General features: G+C 38.3%; 2 protein-coding genes across 2 annotated transcripts in view; both read right to left on the bottom strand.

Moving 5' to 3' along the window:
- Nucleotides 1–557: 557 nt before the first annotated feature.
- Nucleotides 558–12586, bottom strand: LOC120769689 (protein nubbin-like). The gene is made up of 4 exons (XM_040096815.1): nucleotides 11174–12586; nucleotides 8172–8216; nucleotides 2176–3427; nucleotides 558–1951 (listed from the first exon to the last, which is right to left on the bottom strand). Exons 1-4 carry the CDS (start codon nucleotides 11280–11282, stop codon nucleotides 1654–1656), a joined length of 1704 nt encoding a protein of 567 aa, XP_039952749.1. The 5' UTR covers nucleotides 11283–12586; the 3' UTR covers nucleotides 558–1653.
- Nucleotides 12288–16251, bottom strand: part of LOC120769692 — a 28222-nt gene continuing 24258 nt past the window's right edge. The window contains exon 3 of the mRNA XM_040096819.1: nucleotides 12288–12328. Within this exon, the coding sequence (XP_039952753.1) occupies nucleotides 12315–12328 (14 nt within the window). The 3' untranslated portion in view covers nucleotides 12288–12314. The remainder of the gene's footprint in view (nucleotides 12329–16251) is intronic.

Here is a 16251-nt window from a genome sequence, read left to right as displayed (position 1 = left end):
AAATTAGATGAAAACTTGTGAATTACTGTCATTCTAAATTGTTGATAATTTAACTGAGGGTCTAAGAAAGAGAAACCTATTTGATCATTATTTGTGATTTTCAAGGATATTTTCATCGAATTATAGTTCCTACACCCTCTCAAAATGCGACAACAAAAGAGCAAGCTATAAAGGGTTTTATACGCCCACTACCACCAGCATGTCGAAAGCCTTAACCTGGGTAGTGGGCGCAAGCTAAGGCTTGCACTTAAAGTATGGGAAAAGCTCGTTAAAGCGTACAGCGATAGCACAGTTCCCAAATATATTTTTTTTGTTCTCCGCATTTAAGACGAATTACCTCAATTACCAATAGAAGTGGGGATCGTTACAAGACAGTAGGAGGTTTAGTTCGGACTAAAGTTCCACAGTTTCACACTGACATGGTGTTCCGGCTTTCGATGCTTCCTATTCGTAAAAAACACAAAACCACCACAGAAGGGCACCTGCAACAACACCTGCTTGTGACACTCACTAATTCAACACAGTAAAAATAAATACTCGCAGTGTTTGTTGTTTTTTCATACTTTTATTTTACTGCAATAAATTATCTTCGTGGAATTTATACAGGAATTTTCCTTATGAAGATTTTCAATAAACCTCTACTTATTATCACAGTATTAAAACAAATAAATATAATCTAAATGCTAGTAACTTATTCTAGACTAAAGTTCTTACATACGTATTGTACATAGATGAGACGATCCACACATACATATACCATATATACATATGTTCAATGCATATGGTATAGTTCTTGAACTAAACTCGACTGTGTTGATATCCGTTCAAAGCAGGATTTATGCTTCACAAAATGTCTCGGTGAAATACAGTTTTCCCAATCTTAGCAATGTAAGTTATGATTACATACTAGTATACATACATATGTATTCACATACAAAGTTCACTTTTTGTTTTATTATGTTCTTCAAAACTGATTTACACACACAGTTATTTGTGTGTGTGTGCGTTTGTGTTGAAACTGTTGCAAAATACCCCTGGTTATTCCGTTATTCTTAATACTATTTACCTAACTAACACAAATTCACCAGAAACGTTGACATTTACAAATAAACACCAGTTATTAGAATAGTAACTTATCTCATAAACGTTGCACACAAAAATACTTTAGTTATGATCTATCATTTAGCAATAAAACATATTCAGCTTCCTCATAAAATATCCATATTGCCTATATACACTAAAATTTATATAATATTCCGATATAATTTATTGTTAAATAAGTGCTTTTAACACAGCACACAAGCACATATAAAAGCCTGCGCCAATTCAAGATGCAAGTCACCTTAGGAATTCGTATACATATCTGCGTGTGTATGTGTGCGGACCTTTCTCCTGGAAGGCTTTAAGCCTAGTGCGTAGATATGTGTGCTCATACGTACAATTTACATTAACCCTTCGTCTCACATATATACGAGTCCACAGGCATACATATGTCGACAATTTGTTAAACATACACACACATCCATTCAGAGGTATGTATGTATATAGGGATGGTGTATATCCGGATCATTATTTTGATGGCCTGATTTAATACGAAATAGTTGTAGGCTTAGTCATAGTCTTACTGCTGGTTTATGCATGGAGAGAAAAGCTTCACTGCATCATCATGTAAGGCGACTCACTGCCGTGGTCCCCGGTCGGGCTGTCCATTGACGGATTGATGCGCTTCTCCTTCTGCCGTCGGTTGCAGAACCAAACGCGCACCACCTCTTTTTCCATGCACAGTCGGTCGGCCAATTGGCTGATCTCCTCGCTTGTGGGTTTCTGATTCATCATGAAGGCCTTTTCAAGAGCCCCCCTTATCGAGGTTTCGATTGAAGTGCGCTTTTTCCGGCGGCGCCCCATAACCTCGGGCGTGCTCACTGTTTGCAATGCAGCTGGGTCGAAAACGCTGTGGATTAAAGAAATACAAGGAAAACACCAATAAGCAAAACCTTAAGTTGAAAAAATCCAATTATATATGTAAGTATATATGCTATTTAGAGAAACCCCCATCGGTTATACTCTTTAAGTCTTAAGCTTTCTACAATTATTGTCGTTTATCGTTCTAAAGACGATATCGCGAGCTCTGAATTGATGTTTATGTACTTGATTTGTAGTTTTGGAAACACTTACCCTCCGGTCGCCTGTATCGTTCGATCGGCGTCTTCCAGCCATTTCTGCAGCAGTGGTTTCAGCTTACACATGTTCTTAAAACTCAGATTTAAGGCTTCGAAACGCGAAATCGTCGTCTGTGAAAAGTCATTGCCGTAGAGTTTGCCCATGGCTAGGCCGACATCGCCCTGCGTGAAGCCCAATTTGATGCGACGTTGCTTAAAAGTTTTGGCGAACTGTTCAAGCTCTTCGAGATCTGTGGTTTCCTCTGGCGACGGTTCCCCAGCCAAGCGTTGAGCGGCGCCAGCATGTTTTAGCATTTGAGGCGTTTGTGGGGCGCCGCTGATCGTATTCGGCGTAAGAATCCCACTCACTTTCAGACTAGTGCCCGGGTTGGGCGGCGTTATTTGACTATGCGCATTCATATTAAAATTCGTTTGTAGCGGCAGTGGAGATGACGCGGGACTTTGTACGGGCGTGTGGGCCGGCGTTGAAGTGTGCAAATTACAAGATTTTGAAGTTTCTTCTCTCTGTTGTTGTTGGTGCTGGAGATGGGATTGTTTCTGCAATTCCTGCTGCTTCTGAAGAGACTGCAGTTGCTGCGTTGCCTGAGTGAGCGCCTGCACACGGCTGTGAAATAGGAACTGAGCGGCAGCAACTTGAGTGGCCATGCTCGGGTCATCTGGCGATATGCCTAACGAACCGCTGCGCAAAATCTCTATATAGCTCTGAAATTGTTGATGCAATGCGGTTTGCTGCTGTTGCAGTGCCTGCTGGAACTGTGTAAAGTCTTGCGGTGAGATCGAGGTGTTGAGTGCGTGGGGAAACAGCGGACTGCCAAGGCCCAGGCCTGCACTCGCCGCCACAGCGAGTTGCGCCTGTTGCGAGGAAATATTTGGCATTGGATATGTGTTGTTGGTAAAACAGAGTGCCGCACTTTCGCAAGCGGACGTTGTAGGTGTAGAGCGGCCGGCGCGCAACGATTTCAAGGACGGTGACGGTGATTGCAAACTTTGGCGCGAACTTTCACTGGTTAAGTTAAGCGCACCGGACTCTGTGTCCCTCATATGCTCAACATCTTTGGCAACACCTAATTTGTACTCCAACGTTGTGTCGCCTCGGTTCAACACATCCAACAGGTGGGACTTTAGGGTTGGCAGCTGATGTTGTTGGTGTTCGTCCTGTGGCGTAGCAAATATTGGCGGACTCTGCGGTGACAAGCAGCGATCACTAGAATTCCCCGCTACCGAATTATTGTCCCCACAATCGGACGCTAAAGCGTTAAAACGAAAGAGAGTGGGGGTTAATTTGATGCCTTAATGGTAACTATTTAAGAAATATAAATGCAAATTAAAAGTGAAATGAAAATGTAAATGTAAATTTTCGGGCAAATACTTGGAAAACCTTTCAGTTCGCACGTGCTCCTTTGATGTGAGCTCAATCGATATGTTTACTTATGCGGGGCACATAAACTCCTTTCAGACTTTGGTTACTTTGTAAATGACCATTTTGTGTTAGTTTAACGCTTCATAAAAATTCAACTTAACTATGCAAAGTTCCCGGCAAAGCACATGTGAGCATATTTAAAGTGTACGGGTGTGTATGTGTGATGCATCCCTCTGAAGAGACGGAACCCACACATGGCACGAGTGGTTGAAACGTCAATGCTTACACCTTTTGCATAATTTTAGCATAAGCAAACACAATTTCCCTATGCGAAATGCGGAGGAAAGCGCAAAGAAAACTACACACTATGTTTTTTTCATTTTCATTCTCATTTTTTAAATGTGGTCAATTTCATAGTCCGCTGAGTTTCAACCTTCGCTCTCAGCACCCCGCTCCCGCCCTCTGTGCCGTCATAAATAAGTGAAAATCTTTCGCAAATAGCAACCCACGTTCAGGCGCACCGATGTCGCAATCGACAGTTGTTTTGTGAAAATGTGCAAATTTCGGTTTCTCGGTTTCGTGCGACGGGAGTGGGGATGAGAATGGCAATATTGGAGACGAAATGCTGTTGTGGTGTTTTCTTTTCATTTCGCCATTCAAATGTTTGAGTTTTTGAATTTTAAAGAACTGAAGTAGCCACCTCAAGGAAAAACACGAACGCGCAGACATATGTACATACATATGTATAAATAAATATAATATATTTATATAAAACTTACAAATTTACAAATTATTCAATTGCGCTACTTGTCCCAGGCTTTCAAATGAAAACTGTGGTATTAAATAGTGATCAACTGCCAAATCAAGGCACCAGACGGTCAATCGCTTAGTGCAATCAGGTTGCCCATGCATTTAGTTCTTTTAATTTCATCCAGAAACTTACCAATTGAATATTTAGGCTATTTGTATAACCCTATATAAGTCGATTAATATTTAGACGCACACTCCAAATTCTTCGAAGTACTTTTTTCTACTATCAGTGACATCTACGCCAAATGTCAAATCAAATAATCATTATTGAGTAGTTAACGCTTGTTTTTCTGAAGTACATAAAGTGCATTCCACAAAGAAGTTCCGAAACTTTCAAAATGATGGAAATTTGATTGGTACAAATTATTCAAAGAGGGTCGAGAACGTGTCGACGAGGAACCACGTACAGGACGGCCATCAACACCAACGAATGATCAACTCGACAATAAAATAAAGCAATTGGTGATTGAGAATCTACGATTAACAGTTAGAGATCTTACTGGGAACGTTGAAGTATCGGAAGGATCAGTGAAAACCATTTTGAAAAATTATTTGGGCTTAAGAAAAGTGAAAGCACTATTGGTTCCGAAATCACCCATTTTTTCGAAAAAACATCGTCGCGTTAACGTCTGTGAAACAATGCTTGGCGACTTCCAGGATATCTAGAAACTTATATTCACTGGCGACTAGTCTTAGATTTATGCTTACAACCCGGAAGCAGACGGTAAATCGGCCAAATATCGTGGCAAATATGAACCGAAGCCGAAAAAAAGTCAAAACAATTCAAAAATCAAGGTTATGTTGACAGTTATCTTCGATTATAGAGGTGTGGTGTACTCCGAATTCCTTCCGACGGGCCAAACTGTCAACAAGAAATACTATTTCAGTCGTATACGTCGTTTGCGCGAAGCTATTCGTAAAAAGAACCCCGACAATACACAGTCGCATACTGCTTTGATTCTTCGTGAGTTGTGAATCGCTAAGCACATTGAAGGCTATTGCGGAAATTTACTTTAAAAACTGTTTCGAAGATTGGAAAAAAACTTGGCACAAGTGTGTTTGGCCAAGCTGGATAATTTTGAGGGAGACGACTTAGATTTTGAAGTATGAATTAAGACTTTTTTTATGAACAAAGTCTTACTATTTTTTGCTCATAGTACTATACATATTACCTCCACGTTGTGATGTCAATTGAATGACTGTGAAATATTTGAATAGAATTTGAATAGTAAACGCTTGTATGTAAGCTCTTGCAATACACATTTACATACCCACGGAGACGCATGCATTCATTTATCATGTGGCAGTAAAGTCCCTTTCAGATTTGATGACTTACTTGACTGAACGGACCGTGGTCGTAATTCCGTCCCATATGTTGCTGACCATTTGGAGAATTCTCAATTTTTACATACTCCTATAAATAAATGTACGTGCAATATTTGGTATTCAGATGATGTGCTGACTACATATGCGAAGAGGTAAAAGCAGTGGCGCCACTTGCCACATGCGATTCTATGCACAGGAGGGGAGCAAGTCTACACTTAAAATACAGCTCTAATTAGAAACCTAAGATACTGTCTTTAATCTGTCCATTTGTCGTCATCTTCCAGCAGAAATTCAAACACATACCCCTCAGCTAAGCCACTTTGGCGTGCGCCACTGTCCTTTGGACTCATCCCATAAAAGCACAGATTGGTCAGTAGCATGTGGCCCAAGTTTGCATGCTTTGCATGCAATCCCAATAAGAGCGCCTGCACTCGTAAAGGAATCTGAAAATATGTAAATTCAATCACATAGCACCAAATATTGGCAAATCTCTGCATGTGGTGGGGCAGAGCGAAAAAGGCACACCAAACATAACTGCGTGTGCACCAACACACACATTTTTGCATTTTCTGTGCGAATTTCAAATGAGACTACATATTTACATGCACATATTCAATATGTGCTCTCATAAAAAGTCCAAATTCAGCAACGGAAAGGATACGCCGATTTGTAGAAATCTCGCACTCGCACCACGAAACCCCAAATGCAGCCAAGTGTGAATTGCAAATTCTTGACCCCACATACATCGAATAGGGTTATGAATAATAATGAACCGGTTGAATATTAAATTTACATACACCACTTTATGCAGTTATTCCTGATAATACGCTCTCATATAACTGAATATAAATATGAGTATGTATGAATAACTGAAAACATACCCAAATTTAAAATGTCCCTTACTGGACTTGCTAAATCGATTGCCAACCGAAACATCGTATTGAACTACTAAATGCACACGTATGAAGATTTGAGCAGCCCTCTTACTTGTTGAGGTCCCGCACCTATTGATAGTGGACTTATTATACTGTTAAGGTCGTTATATCCAAATATGAAGTTTCTCTTAAAGGAGCATTTTTAGGAGAAAATTATGAAAAAGCTACGTTTCTGTAGAATCAATTTCTGAAATACGATGTGTAGGTGCATCTGCATCTACCAGGAGCGCAATGGACCCAATGATGACCTCAGCCTGGCGCTCCTGCGCCTCTTTATTCAAGGTGAAAAGCGCCGACGGCAGCTCCCCAGATTTTGTTTGAAGGAACAATACCCGCAGGATCGTCGCTCAATCGATTGCTTGTTATGATAACTGAACAGTCTTTTAGCGCGATCATCCTTTGATCCTCACATACAAGTTTATACGAACCTCTTTAAAGCCAAATTAAGTAGCGACAGATTTCATTTTCTTGTTATTGAAGGAGTGAAAATCGAAAGTGCGAAAGACGCGTGTCGTTTACGACAACAACGGCAGCGACGAAAGGGTCGAGTCCATATTCCCTACCCTACCAGTATTCCTAACCCTCATATACCATATGTATGTGCCTAGGTGTGTGTACATTTATTAACTTATATGTTTGTTTGCACGCGGGTTTGTTACATTACTTGTATGTATGTATGTTTGCAGTGCACTCGCGTGCTGCGCTAGGCACTCCAGGCAAGGGTTGCGAGCTCCGCCTCAGCTCCTCAAGTACGTGTGTGTGCACATCTGCGTGTGCTGCTCACACAAAAGCAAAAGCATCTAATAGTACTATAAAATAAATATGTTCATTCCACCATTCATCGTTGAAAACAATATGACCTACAAAAATTGATTCATTTCGATTTCATTTGAGCCCTCAAAAAGTCTGCTTCCAACTAAGCGAATATTTATTGCAGCCAGTGTGTATGAGAGCAGATGTTTTACAACAGTAAACAGCAACAGAAGGTCTCTTGGTCCGAAGGTCTGTTTAGCATTTTCATATGGTGCGGCATTGAAAGACAAATCGTAAATTTATCACACACCAGCTTGCTCTGTCCGAGCCGAGCAGCCGTGGAGATGAGCTGGTGAAGAACACGAAATTTCTTATGAACCAAATAGATGCACACATACACACATATACTCGTATGCTTGGGAGTTGTGATAACATTTTGGTATCACATCTAACGGCAGTTTCCTTACTAGCAGTTGCTCTGCACTGCCAGCTATCTATGCATTAAAAACTTTCTCAGTTCTTGAACGGAAGAACAGCTTAAGTCGAGTTCAAATCAGGTGCTCCATCGGTTATTGCGGTTAAACGTTAATAAACGCCTTGAGTCATTATGTTTTGCAATGGAATGCTCTGAGTTGAGCTCTCACTTAATTATTTATTTTTGTCGGTACTTTTATTTGTCATACTTATAGGGTGAATGGTCTGAATTTAAAAAGCATATTTGGTAGACTTAAGTGAAACATTACTGTTTTGTTGAAAGTTCCCGTTCAGTGATCGAAATTATTTAATAAGTATAGTGGAAGGACTTACCAGAATATTGCAGTGGCGAAGGCGATCGAGCCAATCGGCTGATATCTGAAAGCCAAAAAAATATACACATTAATTTTTGTGTTCAAAACCAAATAGTTTTCAATAAGAGCATTTTTTTTCAAATACAAGAAAAATATTTTATTTTCTTATTTAATTCTATAATATCTCTAGAAGTTCTCAAGTTTATTCGAGTAATAGTTTTGGTTGTCAAGATATCTAGAGAACTACTCAACCGATTCCTATTAAATATTACACAAGTCTTCGAGATACAATATAATTGACAAGACCTTCAAGGAAAATTTTTTTGTTGAACAACGACTGTTTACAATATGTATCTTTGGAATAATAGAAGGTTTGAATAAAATATTTAATATTTTGTGTAAAAAATGGAAGTTATTTAAAGTGGACGGATTTTTGCTAAACGAAACCCATGTAATCTCCTAAAGCCTCTGATATTAACAACTATAGCATACCAACTCAGTGTATGCAGTTGTATTCCACACGAGTGTACTTAGACATACAACATTTTATTTGCCTTAAAATATGATTTTTGCAACATCAGTTAGAAACGAAATCGAGTCACGCTACAGATTCGGAAATGCATATGTATATGGTAAATATATTGCAAGGCAACGCAATGCATTTCAGGGTTCGGCCAATTCCAGCTAGTTGTCCATGTAGCCATTACCAAAGATGCGCCGTGATTCATCCACAAATCCATTTAAATATGCAACTGTGTAAAACGCGTTAGTATTTTTCATTTTTACGAGCTTTTTGAGCTTTTGGAGTGCGCTTCAATTCCTATTACAATATTAATGTTAGCCTTCAAATAGAAACACTAACAATGTTGTGCATTTATGGTTGCATTAATGTTCAGAAAATGTCCATACATACACCCATGCATCTGCGTATGTAAATACACATCTAGGTGCTTTATGTTCTGCATATATATGTACATTTGTATGTATGTTAAGTATGTATATATTAAGCCATACACTTTGCTCAAGCAAGGACTTTGCCTCCAAATGTTGCTCTGAATGGTGGACATGCAAAGCCAACAAGTGGCAAAAACCGTCGGCGGGACGCAATCACAATGATTTATGCTACTTTCGGTACGTTTTATTTAATAGATGGAATCGTTTAAATTAATTTTTATAAACAAAGAGATTCTACCCCCACCACATATGTATGTAGATAATATATTACTTCCCGTCTGTCTAAATATTATTTATAACATTTATCTGCGATGCAAACTTCATATTAAAATAGCCGTCTGACATATTATACGTAATCAATTTAAAAATAATAATTAGATATTTATGTAGTGTACTAACCTGCCACCTATCTGACGACGACAATCTAACGGATAATCAATATAGTTGTCAAAAACTGTACAACTATACAATAAAGTAAAATAAATTCTTATATGGTTAAACAAACCACCGGTGACACCAATTATGACTAGATCACAAACTAAATGAAGAATTGGCTTGCATACACACACGCACAACCGAAGGAAGAGCAGCAGCAGTCAATATTTGTATGTTAGGAGCAAATTAAAAAGCCCAAAAAATGTGCCCATGACAAACGAAAATAAAGTCGTTGGCAAAACGCTCGATAAGAAATCGAGATTTCAGTCAAAGTGCTCAGCGCTTATTAATAAAAATGATTAGCACAAAGTGTGAACTCAAAAGAAAGCATTGATAATGGGGCCCCGGTAGCCGTGGGGCGGTGTAGCTGGGCTGTGGGCTTCATAATGGCGTTCGTGTGTGTGTGTGTGTGTGTGTATTGGTGAATGTAAGAGTTGGATCATAGTGCGACGATCGCCGGCGACAAATGAGTAACTGTTAAAGTCTTACGGAAACTGCGCCAAAGAACCATATCAACTTGTTTCCACCAACAACTATCTCCACTGGCATTTTATTAGCCGATTGTCAGATTTATTGCGGCAGTAGTTATTATTAATAACCTAAAATGAGTACCCAGCACATGTAACGGAACACACTTGTCAATTCTTCTGAATAATGGGCATGTAACCTGACAAAATACGTCTAACTGTTATAACATTTGCGATTAAATTAAGAAGTGATTTGCTGAAATATAAGAATATGTACATTCAAACATACACATAGATGTGCATATGTACATATGTAAGTGGAGCATATTACAGTTTGTGGTGTGTGTGTATGAACTCTTTTGTGGGTGTGTGGTCGTTATAAATATACTATATTTAAAGCAACACGTTGTAAATAATTCGCATATACATATGTAAGTAGATGTACATATGTGCATCCTATGTACTCGATATAGAATGGAAGGAATCAGTTTTTCATATATGTATGCACATATTTTATTATGTCTCAGCTCACCTAATTTCTTATTCGTCTGTTGTTATTAATTTTAAGGGTTTTAGTGAAGTGTGAAAATAACAGTTTCTTCCCTCAGAAAATCATCGAATTGAACACATATTTGCCTTTCCATAATGCATTACCGATTCAACCAAATACTGCACTTAAGTATATTCAACCTTTACATAGTTAACTGAATGATTTGGCTAAATGAGACTCATTGGAAAAAGCTTCTGCACAAAATATGATTACCAGATATCCACTAGAGAGCTGCGTTCTACTTTTTTAATTTTCTTTAAAAGTCGAGCACTTTACGTCGGTGAAAATTATTCCCTTTTACATCTTTTACTCCACATCAAGCTATCATAACCACATAATTTAACCTCCTGCTGCCGGACTATTTGTCTATTTTCTAAAGCTTAAGACTTTAATTACGTTCTCCTTGTGATTTTCTTACGATTTTTGTTATCTAAATTTGAAAACTTGAGTAAACAAGTGAGTGAACTAACCAAAGTCAACAATATTTATCACTTAATTTAGGTTAGTAATTCATGCAAAAACATCACTTCAAAACAATGCAACTTTATGGGGCTTGTAATGCCCCAATATGTATGTATGTATATATGTATGTAGGATATATTCGTATTTACTTACATCTATTCTGCATTATGTGCCCACTTGTCGGTGTTTTCAACAGATCATGCTTCAACGAATTGTTATTGTCTTTAGGTCCTGTGCTCCAACGTAACTCCGACATAACCATTTTCACGAATTATGCACCGAAATATTTTGCTTTTCCGATCAATTATCTAATTATTATATCTAAACTAGCTCGATATTATTTAAATGAGTCTTGGGTTGTCACTATACTGTTTATATTTCGTAACTAATTGAGTAACCGAGGGAATGTTTAAGTTTGTTTTTGCGTTCGATTTACACGTACTCTACTTTATTACTTTTCACATTTGTACTCGGAGTTGTTTTCCGCTCGAGTGTCTGAGCGCTTGTGTGGTGAGCGTGACCTAGCGCGTTTGTGTTTCGCAGAAAACTAAAATACCGATAAGATGATTTCCCACAAAACACCTCGATGCTCGACGCTCGATTCTCGACGTCGCTGGCTAAGCTTTCCAATAATGTTTACTAATGATTATGAATCGTTGTTGTTGTTATCAACTAACTGGCTCGAGATTTCACGCGCTTGCCGTGTAATCAGATGTTTCGTGTCTTAGACGCATATATTGGAGTCACATTATCGCCTTTGAACGGTTAAACTGTGAAATGCTCGTGGAGCTGATGACACATATACTTATGCAGTGCGGTACTTGATTAGTGTAATGCAATGCAATCCTATGTAGTTCGAGTTCCTGCTCGCACACTCGGTATGTTATTTTCTTACTGCGTTTTCGTGTAGTTTTATTGGAGTGTCAGGATGTCAACAGCGATGAAGATGTGCTTCAGCAGACAATCTTCGATATTCAAATTGTTGGAGACTCAACTGTTCGAAGGTCTGACGCTTGGCGTGACTGAATTACAACTGTTTTGGCCGGTCTTCCTTATGATTCCCATGAACTTAGTTTATTGCGTTCGCCAAAAGTTTGACACATAAATGTATGCGTTGCTACATAGGGCGATACGAGTTGGTAGGTGTATGTGCAGTCGCATTTGCATTTTCTTACTTGATTGAACACTTTCCGAGTTTGAGAAGGCAAATTCTCATTTCTACCCCAAACTCCGGGCACGTTTATATATGATTTCACTCTTTCTGTTTTCTTGCTTTGGCGAATTTTGTCTTTCTTTAGAGTTCTCGCACTAGGGGAAACATGGATATGCGCTGCTTGAAGTGTCGTTTCGGGGATGAAGTCCACAAAAGAATCGAATTCTACTCACAACCGGCGAATGCGAATACGAATGCGAATGGCTCTGTGTTTACTAGAGAATCCGTAAGACAAAACGCGTTTAACTAGTTTAACGACGAAACCCCAACTGACATCGCTACTTTTCAAATGCTCCACATCCGACAATGAATGAGTGCGAATCATTGCGGATACAACACACATACTTACAGAGCTATGAGCTATGCGCTCAAAGAGAGGCAAGCATTTAGCGAGTGTAGCAAATAGGAAAGCATGAAAGAAGAATTGAAGATCCATTTTTTATTATTTACACCTCCGACATTGTTCAAATAGAATCTTTCCATTATACCTCTAAGTTTAACATATTTCATATTTTAATCAAATAGGAGACGTGCTCTTAGCCACATCCCCCATGTGGATCAAATGGGTTCCACATGCGCTCCAGCGCAGTTGAGCGCATATGCTTATCATTCTCAGAGAGTGCATAGCTTTTGTGAGTGTGTTGGTTTGGTCGGTGAGTGAGTGTGCTGTGCTGCACTCGAGCCAAGTTCGTCGAGAGAGTTTAACTCTCGGCAAGGTATGAAGCCAAAGTGTGGTGTTTGGGTGACGTCTGTTTGTATGGCAGCTTCTGCACATGTGCATGAGTTTGTATGTGTTTGTGTGGCAAATGAGATTGTAAAGCACGCGCCAACAACATTTTATACATTTTAAAATTTTACTATACCCATTGGATTGTGCGGCTACCGCCACTAACTGACTGACACAGTGGGTGTGGCTTAAAATTTAAATTTAGTGATTTTATTTGCTGAGGCTGTTGTGCGCAACCGAACAAGCAGAGAACAAAGAAGCACAAGTGGGGCTCGCCAACGCCATTCGCCATTCGCCATAAGCGCTTGCACTTGAATGTCGGCTGTTTGGAGCGATGGGGATTGTTGATGTCAACTGCTGCTGCCGCTTCTGCTCTGCTGCGTCTGCGGATGGCTGGCGGTTGGCGGCTGGTGGCTGATGGCTAGGGTGGCGAAAGCACTATTGGAGCTGAATTTAATATTTACATGCACATGCCTATTTGAATGCTCGCACACATGTACATACATACATATATCCATTTACCTACGAGCACAAATCCGTATGTATGTATGTAAGTACATTTTGCATTATGAAAACTGTCTTTAATATTACATAGATGGTTTTTGTGTTGTGCACAGTACACACACATATACATATACATATGTAGGTAAATGCATATAATTTTATGGACCTGGATATGTACTAACACATTGTTATCAGCATATAAATATGTGCAAAAGGTATGCATGAGTGTATTTATACATAAATGTGGACTTCTACATTCATGATATCCCATTTAAGTTTGCAAAGCTGTCTATATGGAGACGACTGTATGAGCGTGCATACATACGGACATATACATATGTATATGCACATACTGTGGCCTAAGCCCCCATTTGCTGGGTTCTAAGTTTTTCATTGGTCAGCATATTAAATTTTTGAGTTTCCTTCGCTGTGAAAACCCACTCGGTATTATTATTTTTTGTGAATTCCCTGCTTTATGAATTTCTGGTTGTCATAATTCCATTTCACATACATAAGCAGATATGTATGAATGTACATACAAATATCCACAATGTAATTTACTGAATAAATACTAGAGCAAACATTCCAAACATTCTAATTATAAGCTCCTTTCATTCTTATATGAATATGTATAATAACTTTTAACTTGACATCCATCGATAACGCCAGGTTATTATTTGTTCTACATACATACATACATATGTATGTAATGCCACCAGCTTAGTCTCGAAATAATTTCTTATGGTTTTTTAAGAAGGAAATAAATATTTTCATCATGTTCGAAATATATTGGATATTTCATAGGAAATGGCAAATAGATATTGCACAAACATAATCAATAATGCAAATTTTAATTTACTATCGAATTTGAGACAAAAGATAACTAGTTGAAAATATCTTACTCATTATTCAGTAATCAATATCAATAATTTCGAAATTCTATATATGAAAGATTGATCGCTAAAGTATGTAAGTCTTGATCATATCTCTGTGTATATATGTACATGCGAAATTGTGAGAGATATTATATACTATAGACCACCACTGGACATTTACAATATGCCCCGAAGAGGATATACTAAGTTTGCCATTAAGGTGCTAGTGACCTGAACGAAACGCTGGAGTACTGATTAAATATATTCTCGTAGACATTTATAGAAATTATCAGCAAGACGAGCTGACGTGTTATGGCCGTGTCCATTTGTTTGTCTGTATGTACGTGAACTAGTCCTTCAGCTGTTAAGATTTTGCTTTTAATTTTGGCGAACGTCGTTTTCTTCCCAAATAGCTGCCCATTAATGGAACCGCCGATATCGGACCATTATAACAAACTGATTTTTTTTGGACCAGATACGGCCGATTACGTTTTCAGACTTAAATGTAAGTATACTATACACATATACATACATACATATGTACATATGTATACTATATATGCAGCCAGAAATGCTCCGGCTAAGGGTATTATAGCTTCGGTGTAGCCGAAATTAAAGTTTTTTTCTTGCTTTTTTAATTTTGTAAGTACAAGAGCAGTACATACTATTTATTGTATGCATTTTTTAATTATAATTTCTAAACCAAACCTTCCTATAAGCATAACCGCATTGATGTACATGTACATACATATGTTTATATGTATGTATGCTGGTTTCGATGCATTGAGCGCAAAACGCAAACCTAATTAACGTCTTTGTTTCACTGAACAATCAAATGGCCTTGGAGAAAACGGACGCTTCCAACTATTTGATGACCAACAATTTTTTTGCCCGAAAAGAAACTCTAATTTTTATTCAAATGGACCTACCGGACTTCAAGCGAATAGTCATAAAGTGCATAAAGCAGTAGTGTTTTTTCCTCATTGAAACATCAAATAGTCAAATGTTAAAAAATAACGCTAGAAAGTCACTTTTTATTATATTCACCTTTATTTGATTTTCTTAACTTGTAAAATTAAGCAGAACAACAACAGCGGCACGAAAAGCAATTGCTTGATCTACGAAACAATCGTAAAAATTTTCAGAAACCATAAAAACTGGCATTCAGTTGCAGGTAAATTTTGGTCAACCGCGACAGGAATCCTCGCATTTAAACTGCAATGCCGTGCATCATACATTCAAACTCATACATACATACATTTACTAAAAATACTGGCGCATTGAATGAGATGCAAGCAATCTGTTGGAACGTTTTATGGTTTCGCTTTACCGATGAGTTCTAAGCCAAGGATGTAAAAAAGTATGACCATGTAAGCATAAAGACGTCGAATAGGATAGTTAAGAAAAGAGTTTTCCGGCAAATTTCCAACATACCAATACAAATAGAATTGTTCGGTTTTTTTAAAGAACTCAAAACCGTACGAGAATCCTTTAAAATCCATGCGGAGACGTTTTGAAGAAGTCTGATCTTGATAGCTGCATAGACATACCTACATACATATGTAGATACACATCTAATTACCAACCCAATAAAATCAGATGCGACACCCCGTCAACCTAAAACAATTTATCAATAATTTCTGATGGGCCATAACTTATTTGCATAGGTGACATGAAATGCCGTTTCTGCATTCCTTAAAATTGCATTAATTTTGGGGGATCGAAAAAATTTGCGACATAAAATTTTAAGATTTATTTTTTATCTTCATCGTTGCCGGCAAAAATGCTGAGAAATCGTGAGAAAGTACGTTAAAAATGGCATTACTGCAGTGTCGGTAGATTTTCCTCCTTAAAGGGACACAAAGCCATTAAGTGAATAAAAAACGGTAAATGCAATCTATGCATTTTTTCA

This window comes from Bactrocera tryoni, chromosome 2 (assembly GCF_016617805.1).
Source record: "Bactrocera tryoni isolate S06 chromosome 2, CSIRO_BtryS06_freeze2, whole genome shotgun sequence".
Taxonomy (NCBI): domain Eukaryota; kingdom Metazoa; phylum Arthropoda; class Insecta; order Diptera; family Tephritidae; genus Bactrocera; species Bactrocera tryoni.
This window is presented reverse-complemented; position numbering and strand designations above follow the sequence as displayed.